Source organism: Sinocyclocheilus grahami, unplaced genomic scaffold, assembly GCF_001515645.1.
Source record: "Sinocyclocheilus grahami isolate Dianchi unplaced genomic scaffold, SAMN03320097.WGS_v1.1 scaffold157.1, whole genome shotgun sequence".
Classification (NCBI taxonomy): domain Eukaryota; kingdom Metazoa; phylum Chordata; class Actinopteri; order Cypriniformes; family Cyprinidae; genus Sinocyclocheilus; species Sinocyclocheilus grahami.
The window spans coordinates 497,450-524,400 of record NW_015505336.1 but is presented as its reverse complement, the minus strand read 5'-3'; the positions used below and the strand labels follow the sequence as shown (position 1 = coordinate 524,400).

Genomic DNA, 26,951 nt, shown 5'->3' with positions numbered 1-26,951 from the left:
GAGGGGTGAGGAACGCAACTTGCGGTTAGGGGGACTCATTCAAACACGCATGCGACGAGAGGGATGGTCCTATTCTTTTTCAAATCGAACCAATTAGCTTGGTCGCACAGCTCGCCGTTCCCAGATGGTTCACAGCTAATCAAGTGGTGCTTTTGTTTTGTCTGTGAAAACAGTTTTGGAAATGTGGGTGAATATGCGCTTCGTGATCAATTTAACGAGTCCCGGCGATCCCTCGTTGGTGCAAAAACAAAAACTTCTGTGTTAGTGTAATTCAGACGCGTAACTAATGGATCGATGCCCCTAAAACTCTTTCTTAATGAGTGATACTCACTCATACGGCGAGTCTGGGAAGGGAATGATTTAGAGATCCTGCTCTAATCACTGCTAATTAAACAGTATCTTTAGTATTCGACTGAAGACAAATCATTTCAAGTGCATTATTTAAATCGCCAAACACATGGTGGGGGCAAAAATATCTTTGCCCATGTCGGCCTGGGAGTCGAAGGACTGCAGCCTAATGAAAGGGGCAGGTTGGAGGTTAAAATTTGTGACATTCTTTCATTATTTAGTGTTTTTAGCATGTTAGCATGATAGGCTACTCTGTGAAGATTATTTCACAGTCTACACACCAACTGTGGTGGTTACTGCATTATTCACAGATAATTGTGAAAAAAAATCATTATTATTAACAATATCAAAAAGGGGAATTACAGCTGATAATTCTAGCCAATGAATTCTTGCCTGCACAATTATTTTAAGTGATTTTAGCATGTTGCTCTGTAACTATGTTTTTTATGATCTACACTCCAACTGTGGTGGTTGATGTATTATTCACAAATAAGTGCAAAAAAAACTATTATTTCACAGTCCACACAATGTATTATTCACAGATAACTGTGGAAAAAAAGACATGCGCATGATGGAAATGCCTTTAATCAAAATTCCTGATGATAAAAAATTTCATGATGTGACTGAATAATTTGCTCAGATTCTTCAAATGTTACTATAATATGTAATTTACGTTTCATCATATAACTCAATTGTCTGCTATAAGGAATGAAAGCACATTTTAGAATATCACGTTTATGTTTCATGACAAGTAAAATCTGTTGCATTAAAGATTACGATTTCAGGTATAATGCAGCTGAAAGGGTAAAATGCAGTATTAGCAAAAGTAAAATTAGCAGCTAGGCCCAGAAACTTCATAACAGTGCATATTTATAAAATGAATATTTAAAAGTCTTGACTGATGAGATGGCAAAGCAATTCATACAAATACAAGTTGATCATATTAAATAGCCATTTGTATTTAGAAATTTCTGCAAATTGCAAACTGTACATGTAACAAAGAGAGAAAGATGTTAGATATAAAAAGATAAGATACTCTGAGGGGAACGGAGTGATAGACAGGAGCCAGTATAAATCATAATTGCTCATTTTTGCCTGTGTGGTCATGACAGGAGCAGTTGGGCTGGTTACAGTACACAGTTCCTCAGTCTGACTGTTGTCTTATCTCTGTGCGCCTGACTTTGAACCGTACATTGGCTCCTCCCAACCCAACACTGGGGCAAAGCATGGCCTGCAGCAAATGTGTGCTGCAGCCATGAGTGGGAGGCCCATGTCTGGCATCTCCCACAGGAAGTGCTCCATACCTGTACCATTTCTTAGAATATTGACTTTTATCAGCTGAAATGTGTATTTAACAAGCGTGGCAGACCGTGATAGAATTTACCACAGATAATGCAATCCCAGCGCTGGGTTTGTTGAGCACTTTTATGTACACACGAGGTTGAAGCACAGCAACGACATGAGAGGATCCTGTACGGCAGCACACCCCCAGCCTTTCTTCTATATTTTACCAGCCATACGGTAGTTTATTTTCCACTTCTTTTACCATCTGTAGCAACTTTCCCCCACAGACATTCACAGCTGTCCTGTTTCATGTCTGCGCTCTCCTTTATATTCCGGCGTACAATGCTGCCCCGTGCCTCAATCACCGGGCCTGCATTCTTTTCTTGGCAGTGGGAGTGGGCTTTTCATGATACCAGGGCGCTAGCTATGGCAAACAGTAGAATTTGTGTTTAGGAAACGGTTTGGGAACATAAAGTGTGCTGGTTTGTGAGATCCAGACGTGTGTTGCTCAACACTGCAAACACAGTGATCAATAGGCAGTGGCGTACCGATCGGCCACTATAATGCAGATCAATCTCCACGTGATGAGGATCCAGTTTGAGCAGAGATTTAGTGATGAAGCAGACTCAGTCTGTCAGTTTAAACCCAGTTTAAGAGGCTTTTGCTTGCTGGGATTACTTTTACGACGTTTGAATCTGAATGGACATTTCTGGCTTCTATTGTAACCGATACAAACTGTAAAGGTCTTTTATCTTTGTTAAAAGCAGCTTGTTAAACATAAGATCTTAATTCAAATGTATGGCATAGAGCCTAGTTGACAAATTTACTGTGTTGTTCTTGAGTAATAATGGGAAAAAAACACATTTCCTAGTCTCCTCGAGACTCACATGAGCTGTCTGCTCACCATTCAAATGAAGTCCTCATCAAGACCTAATACAATCAAAGTTTCTCCCGGCAAAGGCCTCGCAATGCCTCGTTTGCTGCCGGCTGGGGCTTAAGACAATGGCACTCTTGTTGAATGGCATGCGCGCACAAAGGCTCTATTCTCAGAAGTTAGCCAAAGTTGCTGTTCTGTAATGAACGAGATGTCTGCTCTCGGGAAGTCTAAAACAGTCTGATCCGTTAGAAGACACTGCGTACCGCTCCCCAACACGGCTAAGCTCACAGTGAGCCATGAGTTCTCAAAAAACATGAACGAAAGGAAACAGTAGACATGGTTAAACTTGGTCAAACAACAAAACCTGATAAATTGTTCAAAGCCTTTCTGCCACTTGTCTGTACTCCTAACACTGGACGTTCAAACTCGGACATCGCAAGATAAATGGCGTGAAAGGATTGCGTCGTCATCTTCAAAACTTCACAACTGGCTTAAAGGGATAGTTCACCCAAAAATGAAAATTACCCCATGATTTACTCACCCTCAAGCCATCCTAGATGTATATGATTTTCTTCTTTCAGATGAATAAAATCAGAATTTTATTTAAAAAAAAATGTCCTGGTTCTTCTAAGCTTTATAATGTCAGTGAATGGGTGTTGAGATTTTGAAGTCCAATAAAGTGCATCCATCCATCATAAAAATACACCGCACGGCTCTGAAGCCGTTCTGAAGCAAAGGGATGCGTTTGTGTAAGAAAAAATATTTAAGGTGGCGTTCCAGACTTATGTGTAGCGTAAACTCTGGTGAAAATATGCTAGTCTTGCGAGAACCAAGTTTTGTTTACAGCCAAGGAAAACCAGTCTCCTCTTGGCTTATATCAAAATCCTCCCACATTTTTCTTTACAAATCCTTGTTTTACACTTGACCAGAGTTTTGTTTTGCTCTTTCTTCCGTGTTTCTGCATTCGTCATTTCTCACCAGAGCTGACGCTACACCTATGTCCTACAAAATAGTAAAACCATTTGTAAACATACCCTTATAAAACTGAAAGTCCAATTGTTGCATGATCACATCCTACAATATTCAAAAATACCACAAATATTGCACCGAAAACCAGACTTGACACCTAAAGTTATATATACTACAGTATAATCTTCAAATCCACTAGAACCCTGCTAATATCCCTAATCCAAATATAATGTAATGAAATTCCATGAAAACAGGGATTTTGCACGACTAGCACATGTCAGTCACAGACCAAATCTGTGCATTGCTCAGCAGCAGATGGGCATAACGGGTATTGGGACAGACAAGCAATTGAGGTAATATATTCCCTTTAACACGGACACGCATAAAATCCCAGAAACACGCACACAGCAACGACATGAGAGGATCCTGTACGGCAGCACACCCCCAGCCTTTCTTCTATATTTTACCAGCCATACGGTAGTTTATTTTCCACTTCTTTTACCATCTGTAGCAACTTTCCCCCACAGACATTCACAGCTGTCCTGTTTCATGTCTGCGCTCTCCTTTATATTCCGGCGTACAATGCTGCCCCGTGCCTCAATCACCGGGCCTGCATTCTTTTCTTGGCAGTGGGAGTGGGCTTTTCATGATACCAGGGCGCTAGCTATGGCAAACAGTAGAATTTGTGTTTAGGAAACGGTTTGGGAACATAAAGTGTGCTGGTTTGTGAGATCCAGACGTGTGTTGCTCAACACTGCAAACACAGTGATCAATAGGCAGTGGCGTACCGATCGGCCACTATAATGCAGATCAATCTCCACGTGATGAGGATCCAGTTTGAGCAGAGATTTAGTGATGAAGCAGACTCAGTCTGTCAGTTTAAACCCAGTTTAAGAGGCTTTTGCTTGCTGGGATTACTTTTACGACGTTTGAATCTGAATGGACATTTCTGGCTTCTATTGTAACCGATACAAACTGTAAAGGTCTTTTATCTTTGTTAAAAGCAGCTTGTTAAACATAAGATCTTAATTCAAATGTATGGCATAGAGCCTAGTTGACAAATTTACTGTGTTGTTCTTGAGTAATAATGGGAAAAAAACACATTTCCTAGTCTCCTCGAGACTCACATGAGCTGTCTGCTCACCATTCAAATGAAGTCCTCATCAAGACCTAATACAATCAAAGTTTCTCCCGGCAAAGGCCTCGCAATGCCTCGTTTGCTGCCGGCTGGGGCTTAAGACAATGGCACTCTTGTTGAATGGCATGCGCGCACAAAGGCTCTATTCTCAGAAGTTAGCCAAAGTTGCTGTTCTGTAATGAACGAGATGTCTGCTCTCGGGAAGTCTAAAACAGTCTGATCCGTTAGAAGACACTGCGTACCGCTCCCCAACACGGCTAAGCTCACAGTGAGCCATGAGTTCTCAAAAAACATGAACGAAAGGAAACAGTAGACATGGTTAAACTTGGTCAAACAACAAAACCTGATAAATTGTTCAAAGCCTTTCTGCCACTTGTCTGTACTCCTAACACTGGACGTTCAAACTCGGACATCGCAAGATAAATGGCGTGAAAGGATTGCGTCGTCATCTTCAAAACTTCACAACTGGCTTAAAGGGATAGTTCACCCAAAAATGAAAATTACCCCATGATTTACTCACCCTCAAGCCATCCTAGATGTATATGATTTTCTTCTTTCAGATGAATAAAATCAGAATTTTATTTAAAAAAAAATGTCCTGGTTCTTCTAAGCTTTATAATGTCAGTGAATGGGTGTTGAGATTTTGAAGTCCAATAAAGTGCATCCATCCATCATAAAAATACACCGCACGGCTCTGAAGCCGTTCTGAAGCAAAGGGATGCGTTTGTGTAAGAAAAAATATTTAAGGTGGCGTTCCAGACTTATGTGTAGCGTAAACTCTGGTGAAAATATGCTAGTCTTGCGAGAACCAAGTTTTGTTTACAGCCAAGGAAAACCAGTCTCCTCTTGGCTTATATCAAAATCCTCCCACATTTTTCTTTACAAATCCTTGTTTTACACTTGACCAGAGTTTTGTTTTGCTCTTTCTTCCGTGTTTCTGCATTCGTCATTTCTCACCAGAGCTGACGCTACACCTATGTCCTACAAAATAGCTTTTGGTCCCCATTGAATTCCATAGTATTTTTTAATACTAAAAATCAATGGAAGTCAATGGAGACCAGCAACAGCACTCTTCAAAACATCTTCTTTTATGGTCAATAGAAGAAAGAATAATTTGGAACAACTTGAGGGTGAGTACATTTTCAGCAAATTTTTATTTTTGGGTAAAGTATTCCTTTAAATAGTAGACAATGAAAGTGATGCATAGGCCTATATATTTTTTACATTTACCTTTTTTTACTATTACTACTCGAATCTTTCTTGTCATTTTAAAGTTATATGCATCCTCCAACATTTTTGTGTTCATTTAGTAAGTATTTGAGCTAACTTGACAATATAAACACATTTTAAGATATTTAAATCCAAAGTATGCACAAAAAGTGTGTATTCCATACGGGCCTACTTAACACATTCCCGCACAGCAAAGTCATCTGTAGCAACTCCAACACAAGAAGCATTAAATAAATGTGTGAACAAAGGAGCATAAAAATAAAAATAGCCGAGCTCCCATCATGGGGCCCATTTCTCTCTCAGTGGCCATGCGCTGGGACGACTGAGGAGTTAATACAAAACTAATTAGCAAAAATTGACTGGTGCCAACCCCCCTCACTCCTTTTCCTGCCTCACTATGTAGGGGGACAGCGGTAAGCCCAGAGCACAGGTGTACCGCTCACGCCGGCTCTAGATTACTGCCCACTGCCTCGGCGCTCGAAACCCTTCACTGCGCTCCCCAGGCCGCGGTTATGTCAGCGAGGAAATGGAGTGTGATGAGCTGCAATTTAAACGAATTGTCGGAAAAGAAAGAAACACAATAGTTTTTGAACCACAACAATGAAAGCGTTGCATTAATGCACGGTTGAGACCCTACTTTGGGCGCCAACTAACGTGGTCCAAATTTGCGGGGAAAGATCGGCGCTGACAATGCACATTAAACGGATTACACGAATTTGCCTTGCAATCAGGTTTAGGAGAAATTCACCCACTAAAGGCAAGTGGCTGCGCAACGAAACATCTTATAGTGTTTCCCCGTCCCAGAACCATCTGCTTTGTTTAATCCAATCACATTGCAGCAGGAAAAAAATGGTTCAAAAGGAGGTCAAATGCAATGATATTAAAACTGACTCCCATCATTGGATTCGAGCTGGTCCTTCAGCACTGGGTCTGTGCCAAAGCGGCATTTGCACAAGATAACTTGTTGCACGATGTATTTTTATGAATGGCCGACATTTTTTTAAATGAATGGTACTGTGTGAAAGAGCACAGTGGCATGGTCATTGTTGCAGTAACAGGGCCGGTCGGTGGGATTTAGCAAGCAGAAAGCAGGGGAGGATGGGTGCGAGGGGGTGGGGAGGTCCCAGCCCACAATGTGTACTGCAGTAACCACAACAAAGGCTGTGGTTTATGCCACAATCGCCTTAAATAGATCCAAATTATTGTTATTCCTCAGCCTGTGGAAAGGAAGAGGAATAAAAAAACGGCTATAACACAAGATGTGCCAAAAGTCAGCCTGAAGATATCAGCGGATTCGGTTACTGGCGTAAAAAAAAAAAAAAATTCTACGAATCGGCTTGCTGTAGCCTTTGACCGGCTTTTGCACAAACTTTCAGCCAGCTTCCTAGAACTTAATACGAATTTACAAAAACTTATGACTGGGTGCCTCGAGCATGCGTCATCAAAGCTAACTAGTTTTGAAAGACACACTGTACAGTAAATCTGTTTAAGAGCTCACATAAAAGTGGGTCAGACGTCTTTACAAACATTACACACGCAAACGGTTTGTTCGATGCGGCTCCAGGTCAATTAAGGTAAGTCCAGTATAAATATCTATCAGCCTGGCTAGAAATGTACACACAGGCCCGGTTGAGCGATTGTTATCTATCTGCACCAGCGGTATCCTTCCATTGTGTAGTGAGTCTGAAAACACTGGAATGAGACACAACTACAGTTCACAACAAGTGAAATTGCATTTAGTTGACATGTATAATGACAGGAACTTCAAAGAATTCTATACAATTGTGTATTTCATCTTATTAATGCATCTTTTAAATTTTATATGACAACACAATATCCTTTTTTTCCGCAATAGTAATAATTTAGACTTGAACTTGAAAGGGAACTAAATCTTACATCTAGGAGAAAATGTTATGATTTAAAAAATTTAATACATTTTAAAATATTTTAAAAGTAGCTTGTATGTTAAAATACTAAAAATAAAACATTGCGAGGGAAGAATTATGACTTGATTTTTAAAAAATGTAATAAATAACATTCAGTCTTAAATGTAACATAACTACTTAAAACTACTTAAAAGGAAACAGTCACTGGTGTAATGCTAGTCTGGGTCTCCATGGCTATTAGCCCCTTTCGGCTGGTTTAAACAGCACACCACTCTGTGGCCCAAACAAAACCACCTGTTTTAACAGGAGGTCAAGGGGGCAACCCAAAACCAAAGCTTGCCCTCCGCTTGACTGGCTGCTAATGGGAGTGGATGTTTATCTAGGAGGTCAAATGCCTTGAAGATGGGGTCACGACCCTAACATCTTAAGCCGTGACCTCTCCCACGTGTGGAGTGCTCCTGTCGTAAATTAGCCACGGTTACACATCCTCAGGCCTCAGCGAACGCCACATTTGTGTCTTTTTCTAGTTCTCGTGTTCCTTTCTGTTAAGAAATGTATGGCATCTGACTAAAATTACGAACTGCGTGACTGCTGAGATTAGAAAAATGGGATTTTTAAATACATGTTCTAAGAAATACATTTCAAAAATACTGGAAAATATTGAAAAAACGTAGAAGTACAAACTTGAACTTTAACATATTATATGAAAAAAAACCTTACATAAGAACAATTGATTTTTTTCTGAAAAAAAACTTTCTTTTTTTTCTATCTATTAGATAGAATAGAAAAATACTGAATAGTGCAAAAATATTGACACAATATTAAGAAATACAAACTTAACGTTGCAAATTATAAAAATATTCAAATATATAAAATATTAGTGAAAATATTGAAGAAATATTAAAAGAATTGAGAAATACAAACTTAAACTTACAAAATATAATGAACAATACTGAAAATTTTGAAATCTAAACTTACATATAAGAAAAAAGTTGAACATTACTGCACATAAATAGAAAAACATTGATACAAACAAACTCACAAAAAAATATTGAAATACAAACGGAAAAGTCAAACTCGTAGCTTATTATATTGTTCCTCTAGTATATTTGAGTTTCTGTTTACCTAGATTGAATTGAAACCTCTCTTCCAGCCATTTCCCCCTAATATCGATAGGTAGTCGTATTATCGTCAAGATGAAGTGGGTGTGTTTGCTGGCCTGCACCCCTTTGCCCTGGCAAGACTGTGGGATAAATTTAATTACTGACTTTAGCTCCTCTCAGAAGCCCCACTTTCGCCATCTGTGTATGAGGTCAGGCTCTCTTCAGATGGCTTTTAATCAAGGGGGCTCCAGCAATGCTCCACTGCTTTAAATAAGACAGAGGACGAAACCTGATCGGCCCGAATGCAGGTCAGAGACGAGGAAAGAAAGAGAGAGAGCGAGAGAGAGAGAGACTCCTGCGTCTTTCTTCCTCTTGTTCTCTCGCTGACGTCTCTTATTCACCATCGAATCAAAAAGAAACGGTAACTTCGCCGATTAGGATGTTAGCAGGACGCTCCCCACTGAATAGGCTTTCAGAACATCAAAACTAAGGATTTCGGCAGGCCGCGGGGAAACGCGTTGAAAAACACCGGGAAAACGGTGTCGTGCTTATCCTCACAAAAAGCTGAAAGGCTCCGGGCCTTTGTGTTCCCACCAAGTCAAAGTAATTCACACGCTCCTATTTTGCAACCTGCCGTCTGCCAGATAGCCCGGTTTTCCAACGCGGCGCTAAAGCTCACGTTTTACGGCTTTATCTCCGCCGTCTTCGGGTTACACGGCGTTTTCACTCTTTTATCGGTACTTCATCAAAGCGCGAGTTCGAATGCCGGGAATGGCGGAAACGCGCGCTGCCAACTCGCTTGGTGCCACAATTTGCATGCGAGAGGAAACGATGTAATTAAGGTGCTCAGTTTGCCTTGTAGGGATGTAACGATTAACTGCGAGCCGGTTGAAAATCGATTCAAATATGTGACGATTCAAATCGGTTGAGATGCTAAACAAATCGCGATTCATTTAGGTGTAGGAGTTTATATGAATGCATGTCTGAGGGGAACTTCTGTCTTTAGAAAAGTTTAGATTTTTTCTTTTCCTCTTGCCTCTGTATAACGCATATTAAAGTTCATAAGTGCAGCACTGCTTTGTTTACAGCGGAAACCAGGAAATGCTTTAAGCACCACCTACTGGCAGAGAGTGAATCTGCGTCTCATTCAGCTCAGCTGTTTCATGCAGATATGTTTATTTATAGTTTCACAAACTGAAGTCAAACCATTCTGTTTTTGCTTCAAATTTCGAAATTATACAATCTAATTTAGTTTAAAAACTGCTCATGTTGCATGTGTGTAGCTTCTTTGTTTGGATCATGATTAAAATGCAGTGGCTGCCTCTAATTTTTAATGGAAAGAGCACAGACAAAGCCTTATTTTGTTTATATGAAGATATTTATTTTATTTGTGTTACTTGTTTATTTGATTTGGGGCTTGTTTTAAAATTTCAATGTAGTTTTGTTATTTACATTTACATTATATTTAAATTTTGTCATTTAGCAGACGCTTTTGTCCAAAGCGATTTACAAATGAGGACAATAGAAGCAATCAAAACCAATAAAAGAGCAGTAATATGCAAGTGCTATATTAGTATATTATTATAGTGTTATATTTCAATTTCACAAAGAAACGTGCAGCATTTTGTCCAAGCAATAATAAAAGGACACATTTAATTTGTTAAAAAAAAATAATAATAATCGTGAATCTAATCGAATCGTGAAATCAAAATCGTGAATCTAATCGGATCGTGAGTTGAGTGAATCGTTACATCCCTATTGCCTTGCGAAACAAAGTGCGCTTCTTGTCTTCCAAGTGAAAGCCTGCGTTTGTGCCGCTGTCAGTGCAAGACGGATCCCCTGCCACCTTCTGCCAATTAACAGTCGCTCCGTCAGATATTTGTGCCGGACTTTTCCGTGTTAGCTTCTTGCAGTTAGCAATTAGCAGGAAAATTCACTCTCATTTACATATTCAGCTAAAAGTCTGCGTTTTTTGGCATATCTTTTGGCATAAAGGAAGCAGCGGATTCGATTTGATTTGAATCCGACAGCTTCCTTATTGACTGTTGATGTATAAAAAACAGTAAAATCCTAAAAAGTGCAATCCATTACCATAAATTGTGTTACACGTTTTGCCATGTCATTCGCACACATTCAACAGATTTACTCAATTCAAAACGGGACTTACCTGCATGCACAAAGTAGGCCAAGTACAGGTCGAGCTCCTTTACGGAAACTCCTATGTGATGCGGCTGCACACACAGCCCCGGATTCGAGCACTGCGGAGACTTAACCAGCCTTTCGCCGTCAGTACTTTCAAGCGGAATACCTTTGAATAAAATCACCATGACCAGGTCCAAGCGCCACACTTTGTCCGCCTGACGCAGGCAGTCGATTCTCCTCATCTTGCCCTTCTGGTCGGGGTTGGCGAGCACACAGCTAGGGGGCTTCTTCCCGGTGACAGAGAGCACAAAATCCTCGCGGAACTCCGGCCGGATGTCCTTGCGGAGTTTGGCCAGCAGCCGCGATGCCCACTTCTGCTTGACCTCCGGCTTCTCGCTAAGCAGCTCGTCCTTTACAGCTCGCTCCTCTTCCTTAGACATGCGCTTCTCGTGCTTCTTGAAGTATTTTCTCTTGCGGGCCTGCAAGTTGAACCAAGTGTAGGCAAATGCTCTCACATGGGGCAGCAGTGCTTCAATGAAAGGATGGAATTCATCCTGCGAAGAAGGATATGGGAGTGGAAATTAGTATGAATTACTTTTAGAAACATCCTTAAAAATATAAATACTAAAAATCCTTTCTTTAATAAAGCAACTGCAAAAAAAATTAACTAGCTAAAGTACAAATTTCTCACAGCAGACACCATGAAAGTGAAACATGCATGTCTACATAAAATCCCTTTTGATTATTTTGAAAAACGGCCCTCAACAGCAGGACTGTGTCTGTGAACCGAGCAGGGCAGTGTGTGTGTGTGTGTGTGTGTGAAGCTCGTCTAGGACATATCTTGGCTCTCTGGCAAGAATGCTGGTCTGTAGGGGTCTGCCAGGGCCGAGAAAAAGCAACAACCGACCAGGAAAATTGGAGTGGCTATTTTTATCTGTTCTCCATAAAAATGCACACACGATTCCAAAAAACCAAGCTACTTCATTCGCTATCAGCGAGGAGTGTGTTGTTTTCACACAGGAGTGTGTGTGGGGCAGATTGTGCCGGCTTTTGGGATCCCTTCACCTGCCACTGGTGCACAACCTGGCAGAAAATCAATTTTTAAAATATAATGAATAAAAAGATCAGCGAAATATCGGCCGCGACGTTAAAACATCTTTTTGTACGTGGTCAAAACTCCTTCTTTCGGTGGATACATTCATGCAGGGATTTGTTTTTGTTTTGTTTTTATCTACAATATAATTTCATATTTACATAATATTACTGTATAACCAGAAATGCAGTTATTTAGGAAAGCTGCATAATGCAATAGCAGGATTTTTATTATACTAACTACAAGCATTTGTAATATTGTACATGTGCTTGATTATCAAAATAATAAATACATGCTTTTCTGTATTTGTAGGCCTGCATGTCCATTTCTTGATTGCCTTAATCAAATAAATAACGTGCGGTTCTAATATGAAATAATTTGGGATTTTACACGGAAAATAACTCAGGGTTTTTATTACATAGAGAGAATAATGGCAGACTGCCAATCACTAGAATAACATTTCCACAAACAGCAATAGCCCTGCATCGTGTCCCAAAACCGACCGTGCGAGAGCACGAGAGGACTGCCAGCAAGCAAGCAAAGTGCACTATGTGCTGAGCAGATTTCATTTGAATAAGCACAGATATGAATATAACGCGCTGGGCCTCGGACCAGTGCCTTTAGAAATTTAACAATTAATTCGCCGTCATTTAGGAACGTTAATTAAATTAATTTCTCAGGCCAATTTCAAGCACTGCTGATAATCTTTGTTTCGTAATTAAAAATAATCACAATATGCCATCGAGCAAAAAATAAATAAATATTTATTACAAAAAAAAGTTTTAATTATGGAGGTTTATGATTGAAATAAATGCTGTGATTGTGTAAGATTTCTGCATGTTATCTTATTAATTACAGCAACAACAGACTTCATATAGATACAGTACATATTGCCATATCTCTTTTGTTACACCACAGGAAATCAAGGATTTGCATAAGCATATATCATTATTATAGTGTGCGGTGTGTGTGTGTCTCCTGTGAGAACGTATATGTTTAATCATATTGTTTCCTTCCTGTCTTGTTCCAGAATCAAACTCTCTTGCCTCCAAGGCATAAAAACTGTATTGTTTCATCCTGCATTTAAGAGTGAATGAATTCCCTTATCTTCCTTCACTGACTCTCCAAGTAACTTAATCCAAAGTCTGTGAAATATTGTTCCTCAATTACTGATTTCATCTATTGTTGTGGATTTTTATACATGTTGTATAATTATGTGCTTTTTATTTTACTTTTTTTTTTTTTAAGGATCTGTTGCAGACTTGTCTACACTCAGATTTCTTGTAAAATTGCTTAGAGAAAAGAAATCAATATGGAAAATCTCCAGACGAGAATCGAGCTCTCTACTGTAAAAACATGATGTTAACTTTCAGCAGTTTTCTAGCGATGATTCTAAACAAATCAACCGATTGCTAGAATTATTTGGCGGATGATACACAACACAGCATAATTTAACATGCAAATTATAATTATGAGAACATCCAGAAAGCTTGTTTTCCTCTTTTGTTATAATTCTAGCAATTCATGAAAACCAAATTCTACACGCTCGTAGCGGCAGAACAAACAGCTCTTCGCATTTTGGAGCGTGCCTGAGTGTCAATATAGGGTCTGGTTAGCATGTCAGGTTTTTCCAGACTCCTTAAGTGTTTCAAGCTGATATAGGAAGGCCTCAGCAGGGAACAATAGTGCCTCATGGCCAAAACAGTCAAGACAGTTTTAACACATGCAAAAATATTACGAAAAACAAATAATGGGAAAGCACAGTTTACATAATATGACGTTAACACACTGAAAGGTGTTCAATAACTAATGCAAGACAAATGTATGTTTTTTTTTTAACAACTGAAATATGTGAAAGATTTGAAAATGTGATATTTGGATTTTAAGGTTTTTAATATAAAATCAAAGCAGTATACAAACGTGATTTTTGGCACTCTGAAGACTATTTGAATCCTTAAATACGACACACACACACACACACAGAGAGAGAGAGAGAGAGAGAGAGAGAAAATAGACCTGCCTTACTGCCTTAACACTGCAACAGAGAGGAAATCAATTGCCCGTCTCAATTATCTTCAATGCAACTATGATTTTTAGACGTTTAATAATATTACAGTCAAATTACTTATTTAAAAGAAAGGCAACAGTGCTTACATTTTTTTTATTGTAACATTGTAAGCTGTTTTTCAGAGAGTGCATTAGTGCTCTAAATTCTGTGTATCACTTATTTTTAATAAGTACTGTTTTTAGCAACAAATATTGGTACTCAAGTAAATGAAATACGTTAGATATATATAAGTTCTTATGTGAGGTTTCAAGTGATAATGTTTTACATTTACTGTGACTGAAATTATCAAAAGCTTCCCCATGGTTTTGCATGGATGTAACAAAAATAAATAGTTATAAAACAACTTTTGCGAACTTATTCAAGTCGTACTTGATCAAATCAATGAAAAGACGACTTAAAAGTTTGAGAACTTTCTCAGCTCGTCTTTCTCCACACATTACACATAATTTGTCTTTTTTTTCGCATGAATCCTTTCCAGTATCTCCAAACAGACTGTAAATAACACGGTCAAAAGAACGTCCCTATAGGCGACACAATACTGAGGCCTTCTCCTTTGTTTTGAGAATTCAATAAAACACATTTAACCAAACAGTTTAAAATCACATCAAGATTATAACGCTACAGCTTTTACAGACCTGTCACCTCACTTCACCTGCCACCACGAGTCACACAATGATTGTTCTTTTAACCCTCTCAGTTGCTGTCCAACTTTAGTTTTATTCTGTGTTAATTACACAAGTACGATAAACAACAATTAACACTGTGCACATACATATATATATATATATATATATATATATATATATAACAGCACATTATAAACTAAGCTATCAAGCATGACAGCATCAAATCTAACAGTCTTAACTTTTAACAGTTAAAAAAACTACTTACTCAACTTATCAATATTTAGAACTGCTGCTAAATATCAGAAATATAGAGGCATTGAAGCTTTCAAAAATATAAATCAAAGAGTTTCTGCTGCCTTGAAGAAAAAGTCTCATGTAAGCAACAGAAAAGCTTTTTATTGCCGGCAGCTGGTTCAAACTAAAGTTAATACAGAAAACGGCATAGTTGTTTTGATATTTAATAACAAAATGCACCCAAATAAGGCTATTATGATCTCAAATCTGTGTTTAAAGGTGAAGACGTTTATGTGACGTTTTAAACTCCAAACTTAAAACAGCTTGGTGTCTTAGCAGTCATGCAAAGAGTTTTTATTTTGCATTTCACGAGTTGTCGTGCTTTAAAGAAACCCAGAGTGCTGTGAAAAACCTACATCGAGAACTCTTTCATCTTTGAATAACCATAAAGCAACCTAATTAGAAAAGATTTCTTTGCTGAATCGTTAAAGAACTTTCTTTTAAAGAGTGCAACCGGATCAAACGTGCATAACGTTGACTCAGTGTAACGTTTTCTTTCATGCACAGCGCTTAACTTGCTCAATATCAACGTCCGTGCCCATGCAAAAAGCGGATAGAATAAAACACAACTGTAGATAAATGTGCACAAGAAACATTAATGTGTGTAAGGTGGGCGCCATCCGCCATGTGGTAGCTCAGTAAATGCCTTAGTGCACACTAAGTTACTTGTCTAATGCAAAGGTTAGTCCCTATCCGCGCTGTCCCGGTCAAAGACACCGCTCAAACGCAACAAACAGAGTTAATAATATACGAAAATGTCACTTACCTGTGTTAGGCATAGCGGAGAATACATATCTGTCGATGATCTCAAATCTGTGTTTAAAGGTGAAGACGTTTATGTGACGTTTTAAACTCCAAACTTAAAACAGCTTGGTGTCTTAGCAGTCATGCAAAGAGTTTTTATTTTGCATTTCACGAGTTGTCGTGCTTTAAAGAAACCCAGAGTGCTGTGAAAAACCTACATCGAGAACTCTTTCATCTTTGAATAACCATAAAGCAACCTAATTAGAAAAGATTTCTTTGCTGAATCGTTAAAGAACTTTCTTTTAAAGAGTGCAACCGGATCAAACGTGCATAACGTTGACTCAGTGTAACGTTTTCTTTCATGCACAGCGCTTAACTTGCTCAATATCAACGTCCGTGCCCATGCAAAAAGCGGATAGAATAAAACACAACTGTAGATAAATGTGCACAAGAAACATTAATGTGTGTAAGGTGGGCGCCATCCGCCATGTGGTAGCTCAGTAAATGCCTTAGTGCACACTAAGTTACTTGTCTAATGCAAAGGTTAGTCCCTATCCGCGCTGTCCCGGTCAAAGACACCGCTCAAACGCAACAAACAGAGTTAATAATAGACGAAAATGTCACTTACCTGTGTTAGGCATAGCGGAGAATACATATCTGTCGGTTTTAACTCTTGAACTGGCGATGTATATGTTGTGTGTGTGTGTGTGCGTGTGTGTGAGTGAGGGTGTGTATGTGTGAATGTATGGGGTGTGTATGTATATGTGTGTATGAAATAGACGAAAATGTCACTTACCTGTGTTAGGCATAGCGGAGAATACATATCTGTCGGTTTTAACTCTTGAACTGGCGATGTATATGTTGTGTGTGTGTGTGCGTGTGTGTGAGTGAGGGTGTGTATGTGTGAATGTATGGGGTGTGTATGTATATGTGTGTATGAAAAGAGAAAAAAAAGAGAGACAGAGAAGAAGGGAGAGAGGGAAAATAAAGCCTTGCTTCTTGCTTTCACATTTCCAACTCTGCGAAGTGCGCGCGACGCTTCAGCGCTCCATAGAGCTGAACTTTAACCCCGCCTCGAGTTACACACATCTACTGTACTGTACTGTTAAAGCCGTATATCCAAACTTTCGGCATTATCATCAAGTGCAGCCTTAGAGAAAAGTCCCGACGACGGATGGATGGAAGTACGCGGAGATTTCACAGAGCCATGAGTGAAACTGTGGTGATGAAGCGCCGAGAGGAGCGATTATTTCATCTTGCGGTCATCTGAATAGAAAAAACGATAGAAAAAGTCGTCCGGGTGCGTTACAAAACTCGCGTTTGATTCATTCTTCGCTGTCTCTTATAGCGCCGCGCCGCGCTCTTGCATCCGCCGTCAGGCATGTGGCGGTGCGAAGCTAAACTGAGGCGGATTTACGAGCAGCGAGCAGGGCTCGGCATGCTTAGGAAGATTGTAATATCCTTAAAACCCCCTGTTGCAAAAGCTGCCACTTGTGTCGTGGTTAGTTTCGACCTGAGAGAGCGGGAGAGAGAGAGGCAGAGAAAAAAAGTGAAGCAAGCGCACGACTCGAGTCCGCTGAGACGAAGCTCCCGTTCACTTTTGCCGTTCAAACTCTTGGGCTCTTCCATCAGCACAGCGCCCTCAATATCGGCATGAGAGCCATACACATGCGGGACAAGGGAAATGTGCACTCCCAATGCCGTTGCGCTTCGTGTAGCCTACACCAAGTATTGTAATGCAGAAAGTGTGATAATGAATTTAACTTGCGTCTTTTAGCGTGCAGTTGATATCTTATGCACCGAATTTGGAGGGTTTTCTTCTCATTTTATTTTTAACAAAAAATAAAGGAGTAGGCTACTTTTGAGAAATAAACGTTTGGGAAAAGAAGACCTTAGGATCGCATTCACTGCCTGCAGTATGCTAGTGTGTTGTCAAATGATAGGCTACAATAATTTCAGATTTCACAAATCAGCAATGAATTTAATGCAGCTCTTGCAAAAGGTCCGTTTAGAAGCAGCATAAGTGCAACTGCTTCTATATGCATAATAAATTAAAATACTAAATCAAATGTGGTAATATTTAATAATTAAACAAAATGCTGCGTATCTTTAAATAGCCTGCACAACCGATCAGCTGATTTAAAGCCCACGAGCGTTAATTACAACATAGCACAACAATTCTTGCTTCATTTCGAGAAAGTAGGCGCGATTCGTATTTACTGCTAATTGTTTTATGCCTAACTAAAAGAACCAGTTCAAAAGAATCAATCTCCTGGGAACCGAACAATGCTGGTCACATCATATGCAGTTGATTCACTAAAAGAATCGACTCAAACGAGTCATTCGTGTGAGAATCGGACTACACTTTTTGCGTTTTGTCTTTAAAATTCAGTAAAAAGAGCGTCATTCATTTGGTAATCGGACTATACCGCTCGCGCTATGTTTTTATCCACTAAAAGAAACAGACTGCAATGCACGTTCGAAAACATTTAATGGCATCGAACGCCATTAAATAAAAAGCGTTGCGTTACGAATTATCGCGGGATAAATGGCTTATAACTGAACAAAAGCGTTCTTTCCAATAGCAGGACATAAATGAATGCTTGTTTTTGTTCTTTGTGCTCACGTAGCCTATGTCTATCCAAATCCAAGAATTGAAATGCATTGCATTGTTGTAGAATATTTTGAAACGGCCAGTTACAAGCGCCAGTGTTTTCAGTATCATCTTTCATTTCTGTGAGGCCCGTCTTGAAAGTATTTCAGACTGATGTGCGGCAGGCATGTTCCTTAACAACACATGCCTATTCATATTTATTTCTGTGATTCTGATATTTCAAAGAGCCCATGATATAGACCACACAAAATGAAATTGTGAATGTTTTGTCCAAACAAACAAAAAGAAGTCCACCTGAATAACTTCTGTGATTTAAAAGTAAGAAATGGACACTGATGGATAGGAAAGCAACTGCCAAATGCAATGTTATGTTTCTAATCACGTGTACCGAACGCGCAAACATTAATAAGCAAACCTAGTTCATGTAATTAGTTTGGTTGGCACTCAACAGCGTTTTATTATTAACCAGCTCTGGTCAGTAAGTCATTCGGAATCGGGCGCCCCCTATATCGGGCAACGTGCAAGATTCATTTGAACGCACACAGAAAAGTGCTTTCCAGAAACACAGGATGATATTCTAAATAAAATATCAGTCTGTTGGAGAGAAAATAAACACTATAGGATATATTCCATAAACTCAAGCATTTGAGGGGCATCAAAATTAGTGTGAGCATCAAGCCATGAAAAAAACCCCACCGAGGTGAGTTTTGTTCAATCTAAGATAGCTGATGATTAACAAAACACTGTGTATGATAGAAATGATAGGAAACTGGATATTAATTACGCTCATAACTCACAGTCACAGTAACTTGCTGCAGGTGCACGCCAGTCCCTCTGGTGTTTTCATGAGCTACTCTGTGATTGGGCGAAACAGTGCAATTCAAAGCTCACGACGTCGCTATTGGGCAAGTTTCACGCGCATGTGACGGCAACAACTCCCGCAGACACTCGGTTTGTCGGTAAACAGCCTCGCGGAAACACAAATGCATTAGACTGGGAATAGAGAGAGCGCTTATCTTCATGATATCAGACTCCCGTTTTGTTTTGACAGCCTGACGGGAAGGCAAAGGCTCGAAATACGCGGTCTTTCAGACCTGGCGTTGAAATGTGTCACCTCAAACTTTATGATGTAGCCTACTATAAAACAGACACATTTAGATTACAATAGAATAATGCTAATAAAAGCAATTATTTTGTATTTGATATTTCCAAATATCTTACATTGTCCTTGAGCTAAAAGGAAGTAGCTACATTAATTTTATTAGGCTCCGGTCAACCTTATCACTTAGGCCAGGGGTGCCCAACCCTGCTCCTGGCGATCCACTGTCCTGCAAAGTTCAGCTCCAACCCTAATCAAACTCACCTTGAAGCAACTAATTAGGGTCTTCAGGATCACTTAAAAATTAAAGGCAGGTGTGTTTGATTAGAGTTGGAGCTAAACTTTGCAGGACAGTCGATCGCCAGGAGCAGGGTTGGGCACCCCTGACTTAGGCTATCTTCAACAGCTTTTATATGAGATATATTTTTCTTAAATGTAACTTGAGATGGCACAATCAAATTTATTAACACTTAAATATCATCTTTGATAGAATAGCTCAATTATGTAAAGAAATTTGCTTTATACATTTGTTTTGTTGAAATGCACCCATTTCTTAGAATAATCCTTCATAAACATACACACACAATAAGCTAGCTTTTGTAGTGAAGCAAAGAAAAAGAAAAAAGCTTTTGCCGTTCTCAAAACTCAAAATCGTTCTTTGCCGTTCTCAAAACTCAAAATCGTTCTTTGACAGGTGCCCAGGCGTGCACTTTGACTTGGTCTACAGCACAAAAGTTGAAATCGATTACGCAGGTCGCGCTCGTTTAACTCCGCAAACGTAGTACTTTGAATGGGAACTTTACTATTGAACGGTAAGGGGTTCTGGACGTCTCGTTTGTCAAGTCTTGAAACGGGACTCGCGTGGCATCGTTCATTTTTCACCTGTATTAATGCAGCCTTTACAAAACTTAAAAGCGGCCTAGAAAATTCAGGAGAATTGGATCAATTATTAAAATATTCCGATTTTTACTTTGTAATGTCATCAGAAATCGGATACACATCGGATATTATTTGACTTGTGGAGCTTCTTCAAACGCCTACTCGGGCCTAAAAAAAGTGCTGAAGGACTGAATTCAAAACTCCCGTCAAAGATATTTCAATATTTACAATCACAGATAAGTGGCTGTATACATCACTTAATTGACATCTACGCACTGATTTCAGCACTGATTCTGATTTCAGCACTGATTCTGATTTCAGCACTGATTCTGATTTCAGCACTGATTCTGATTTCAGCACTGATTGGCTGAACAGCGCTTATAGGCCTGATGATGAACTGTACATTGACGAAGTTCGCGGGAATAAATTGATCAAACAAAAAAGCTATTTAGGATGTATTTTTCTAGAATGACCAACAACTAGATTAGGGAAAATGTTAACAGAAATGTACATGAGAATATAAACTTTGAAAAAGTTATAATTAATGCCATTGTACATGGCTATCTGAATGGCTCTGCTTTTTTACACTTGATTTAGGCTTAAACATGACATTGAATTACATCTAATCAGACTCTAGTCTAGACTATAGGCTAGGCCTAATTCAAATAGTGGTATTATAAAATAAAAACGTTAATACAAATGAAATATACTGTATGTAGTGTGTTGTCTAACACAACGATTAATGAGCTCAAACTTGCACCGTTTGTTCAGGATTTTTTTTTTCTGTCGGCCCTTTATGAAGCAAGACGAATGTTATCAAGCGAACAGTCTCGGATAAAATGAAATCAAAAGCATTACATTTATAATAAAAATCTAAAAATGCACATAATTTTGTCTCTTCTAATTGTGGCAGACGTTAGAGACGCCTTTATAGTATTTTCTGCCAAGTTCTTCGAGAAGGCACTGAATGCCAAGGCAACTGTGCCAAGGCTTTTGGAGGCAGAGTGGCAAAGACGAAGCAAAAACTGCAGTGTGTAAAAGACAACGGAGCGAACTACAGGGACTGGACTCTTCGAAACAAATTATAATTTGGGTTTTATTGTGCATTTTCAGCTCATTTTTAAATGTGGCAAAAGTCACGGGACCCAATCAGGTAAGGAACTGGATGGAGTTTCTCCCTAACTTGTGTGGTGGACGTGAGTACAAATCACTTTTTTTTTAAATTATTAGCACAAAAGAAAGAGAGAAAAAAACTGAATAGGCTACATCTGCAAGGTTTTATTTGAGAATCCGTTCGGGCTTTTAGTCCGCGTGTGTAAATCTATCAGTGTGTGTGTGTGGAGGAAAAAAAAAAAAAAGTTTCACTGAACATCTCGCTAGTCTTCAGGACTAAAAAGGCATAAAACGCAGCGTTAGATCGCCATCTAATGAAAAACGATCCTCAATGTGACTAAAACGTAATTGTGTAAGAAGTAAATAAAAATGAAGCAAGTTGGTTAATGCTGTTTATCACTTTAAGAAGAGCCAATAAAAATAACAATTACGCAAGCATTTTTTTTAATAAATCACTTCAACATTTAGGCATCTGCGAGAACGTGAACTGACGATTTCTTTAGTATACTAGCACTTATAAATTCGCTTGAATGATCATTTCCATTATATTTTAAAAAAACGAGATTTTTAAAATAGGTATATTATGCAAGTGTTAACGAAACTTTTCCTTATATGGAAAACTAATTGTTTTTATAAAAACATATTCGGAGAGTGCTTTTAAAACCGTATATTCTCATGCAGTTCCCATTATAAAGCACGTCTCTTAATTTATATGCGAATAAACTAAAGCAGCAACTCGAAATATTGACATATTTACATGATTGTAGTTTGCATAGAGGCATTCTTGTCAAATTCACCCGTTCTATTTATGCAGGGCTGCGTCAGGTGAAAATTAATGGATGAGTTCCAGCTCAAATCACACTCAACAAAATATCAAAAACAAAAAAGAAACACCCTAAATATACACACAACGCGTAAGCAATGGAAAGAAGAAGAAAAAACACGAAGCCATTAAGAGATTAAATAGAGCTTGCACTGCAATCGTGTCTAATGATGAATTAAAAGTCATAGAAACAGAACTAAAGAGACGTATTTTTTTAGTTAAGGTTTTTGTAAAAGGTGACTGAAAAAAAATAACATCTCGTGTAGAAGCAGAACTAATTAAAATGTCAAAGAAAAGAAAGCAAAACATAAACAATGCTGCTGCTTTAAACCCAAAAGTGAAAATATTACTTAAAATGAAGTAAAAAAAAAATATTAACATAATAATAACAACAACATTACATCTAATCAGACTCTAGTCTAGACTATAGGCTAGGCCTAATTCAAATAGTGGTATTATAAAATAAAAACGTTAATACAAATGAAATATACTGTATGTAGTGTGTTGTCTAACACAACGATTAATGAGCTCAAACTTGCACCGTTTGTTCAGGATTTTTTTTTTCTGTCGGCCCTTTATGAAGCAAGACGAATGTTATCAAGCGAACAGTCTCGGATAAAATGAAATCAAAAGCATTACATTTATAATAAAAATCTAAAAATGCACATAATTTTGTCTCTTCTAATTGTGGCAGACGTTAGAGACGCCTTTATAGTATTTTCTGCCAAGTTCTTCGAGAAGGCACTGAATGCCAAGGCAACTGTGCCAAGGCTTTTGGAGGCAGAGTGGCAAAGACGAAGCAAAAACTGCAGTGTGTAAAAGACAACGGAGCGAACTACAGGGACTGGACTCTTCGAAACAAATTATAATTTGGGTTTTATTGTGCATTTTCAGCTCATTTTTAAATGTGGCAAAAGTCACGGGACCCAATCAGGTAAGGAACTGGATGGAGTTTCTCCCTAACTTGTGTGGTGGACGTGAGTACAAATCACTTTTTTTTTAAATTATTAGCACAAAAGAAAGAGAGAAAAAAACTGAATAGGCTACATCTGCAAGGTTTTATTTGAGAATCCGTTCGGGCTTTTAGTCCGCGTGTGTAAATCTATCAGTGTGTGTGTGTGGAGAAAAAAAAAAAAAAAGTTTCACTGAACATCTCGCTAGTCTTCAGGACTAAAAAGGCATAAAACGCAGCGTTAGATCGCCATCTAATGAAAAACGATCCTCAATGTGACTAAAACGTAATTGTGTAAGAAGTAAATAAAAATGAAGCAAGTTGGTTAATGCTGTTTATCACTTTAAGAAGAGCCAATAAAAATAACAATTACGCAAGCATTTTTTTAAATAAATCACTTCAACATTTAGGCATCTGCGAGAACGTGAACTGACGATTTCTTTAGTATACTAGCACTTATAAATTCGCTTGAATGATCATTTCCATTATATTTAAAAAAAACGAGATTTTTAAAATAGGTATATTATGCAAGTGTTAACGAAACTTTTCCTTATATGGAAAACTAATTGTTTTTATAAAAACATATTCGGAGAGTGCTTTTAAAACCGTATATTCTCATGCAGTTCCCATTATAAAGCACGTCTCTTAATTTATATGCGAATAAACTAAAGCAGCAACTCGAAATATTGACATATTTACATGATTGTAGTTTGCATAGAGGCATTCTTGTCAAATTCACCCGTTCTATTTATGCAGGGCTGCGTCAGGTGAAAATTAATGGATGAGTTCCAGCTCAAATCACACTCAACAAAATATCAAAAACAAAAAAGAAACACCCTAAATATACACACAACGCGTAAGCAATGGAAAGAAGAAGAAAAAACACGAAGCCATTAAGAGATTAAATAGAGCTTGCACTGCAATCGTGTCTAATGATGAATTAAAAGTCATAGAAACAGAAATAAAGAGACGTATTTTTTTAGTTAAGGTTTTTGTAAAAGGTGACTGAAAAAAAATAACATCTCGTGTAGAAGCAGAACTAATTAAAATGTCAAAGAAAAGAAAGCAAAACATAAACAATGCTGCTGCTTTAAACCCAAAAGTGAAAATATTACTTAAAATGAAGTAAAAAAAATATATTAACATAATAATAACAACAACATTATTAAACAATACTATTATTTTTATTATTATAATAAAGATTCATAAACGTATTACCTCATGCATATAATCCCAAAACATAGTGTCATGTTAATAGTGTCATACAAATAATTAAGGATTCCATTATTATTATAATAGCTCTTGTTATAATTATTAATATCATTTAGAATATAAATGATTATTTATAATCGACTCAATGCTCATCATAAATCATTAATTTAGCCCGAAGTCTTTCCTCATTCTAACCGGTCAGCCATCAAATACAGGTAGAGACTCCACCTAGAGGCTGCAATCTGAACTGACACGACACGTCTTGCACCTTCAACAAGATTATATATCATATATCTGCATTTATTTATGCTTTACCACACAAAATGTAACTTATTTTCTACTAAAAACTCACTTATGCAGAGTATTTGTCATCTTAAATTACACATCCCCTTATAATTTGAATATATATATATATATATATATATATATATATATATATATATATATATTCAAATTATAAGGGGATGTGTAATTTAAGATGACAAATACTCTGCATAAGTGAGTTTTTAGTAGAAAATAAGTTACATTTTGTGTGGTAAAGCATAAATAAATGCAGAAAAATTCAATAATTCTGGATTAATTGCAACAGAACTACTTTATTATTTTGTACAATTATTTATAAAAATACAGAGTCAATATTTCTGTTAAGCCATGTTCAACGATGCTATGCAAAATATACATGCTATTCAGTTTTAGTAATACGCTACTGACAAGTTAATGCTGCTTAATGTTCTGAATGATCTGGAGTCCAGAGTCAACTGGAGATGTGTAACTAATTCACCTTTTTTCCTGCATTCCATTAAAAGCCACAAGAGGGTGATCTTTCTATACAGAAGCCCAGTTCAGCAAGAGTGCTTTGTCCATCAGTGTTGTAAAATATCACATGCACTGCAATAAAGAAAAGCTGGAAATGAAGACAGATTTGAGTCTTCATTATTTAAACTAAGACAAAGTGACGATTTCAAGATACGTGAATGATGAACGCGGTCCTGTCCAGGTGGTTATGTAAATACCACCCAAGCTCGGGAGTCCCACGCTCAATCGGCACACACTTGGAGGGGCAGGGGTTTTGCAGGATGGGGGCAGACGAGGGGATCCGGGGCTACAGTTCTGCTTAGGCAGCCGGAGGGTAATAACATTATCCAGAGCCATAGCAGCTTGCCTTCGGGGCTTTGCCAAGCCCGGCCTTATGAATAAACAACAAGAAACACCACAGAGGATCTCCTTACTCTACCTCTATTGTGCTTTTAAATAGGCCGAAGCTTTAATACACTGAAAAACGACAGGTGACTTTTGAAGGGAGGCGGAAACGTTTATAAAATGACGGCAGTGTATTTTAAAGGTACACTCTAAAAAATGCTGGGTTAAATACAACCCAGTGCTGGGTAAAATAGGGACAAACCCAGCAATTGGGTTGTTTTGACCCAGCGGTTGGGTTACTAACCAGAAAGAACCGCTGGGTCAAAACAGCCCAATTGCTGGGTTTGTCCCTATTTTACCCAGCACTGGGTTGTATTTAACCCAGCATTTTTTAGAGTGTATATTCCAGGTTTAGTAGTTAATGCGTAATGGTCCTTACTTTTTTTAAATGTGGGTTATAGAGACACTTATAATGCAAATGAATGGGGACCATTTGTAAGCATTAAAATACTCACTGTTTCAAGATGTGCGAGATGTAAACAGTACGTGTTTACATGATGTTAGAATAAAATATAAATCACTTATAGTTCAAGTATAGTATTGATTTCTTCCAAAAATCGATTTATTAATACTGTGAACAATAGGACTGATGTGGTGTTTAAAGGCCTGTTTTCACTCAGACAGATTGGGCGTAGATTAATGAAGAGCGGTGCTTACGCCGGTTCTAATGAGTGCGGTGCGCTGCAGACAGAGGCCTTGATAAGACGAGAGGCAGTTGTGAGAATAAAGAGGAGTGAAAGGAGACAGATGGGCCTTACGACGGTGTGAGGAGACAGGAAACACACACATGAGGAGTCATGAAGAGTAACTCAGTGACTGTGTATGTGTGTCTACAGCCGTCTTCTGTAAATCCGCATAGCGTTTATGATTAATTATTAATAATAATAAAATGTCCTTATTTTTGCTAGCAGATAAGGTCGACATTAGAAGCAAATATTGTTCATTTTATCAATTTAATCAATAAACTCTTGACATCTTTCAAAAGCACTAAATGGTTATCAAGGTTCCTGTGACTAATGAATTTCCAAAACGTACCTTTTTTGTTTGTTTGTTTTAATATACACTGTACTTAAAAAGTGCTATTTCTCACCAATTACACAATACTGTTTAGTAAAGTAAGAAATAATCAAATAAATAAATAAATATTTTAATTGATCAAGCGACAGTGAATTCATTTAAAATGTTAGAATAATTTCTATTTCAAATAAACAAAAAACTTAATATTCTAAAACAAAACACAAAAATGTTTTTCACAAA

General features: G+C 38.1%; 1 protein-coding gene across 8 annotated transcripts in view; it reads right to left on the bottom strand.

Moving 5' to 3' along the window:
- The window catches only part of nfia (nuclear factor I/A), a 199,528-nt gene that overhangs the window by 154,856 nt on the left and 17,721 nt on the right, over positions 1-26,951 (bottom strand). For 4 of the 8 annotated variants that reach the window (XM_016282236.1, XM_016282238.1, XM_016282242.1 and 1 more), the window contains exon 2: positions 11,003-11,531. In XM_016282236.1, coding sequence (XP_016137722.1) covers positions 11,003-11,531 — 529 coding nt within the window. Of the gene's footprint in view, positions 1-11,002; positions 11,532-15,824; positions 15,854-16,430; positions 16,547-16,598; positions 17,417-26,951 lie in introns of those variants that run through there. The other 4 variants (XM_016282240.1, XM_016282244.1, XM_016282241.1 and 1 more) reach the window with 3 other exon arrangements.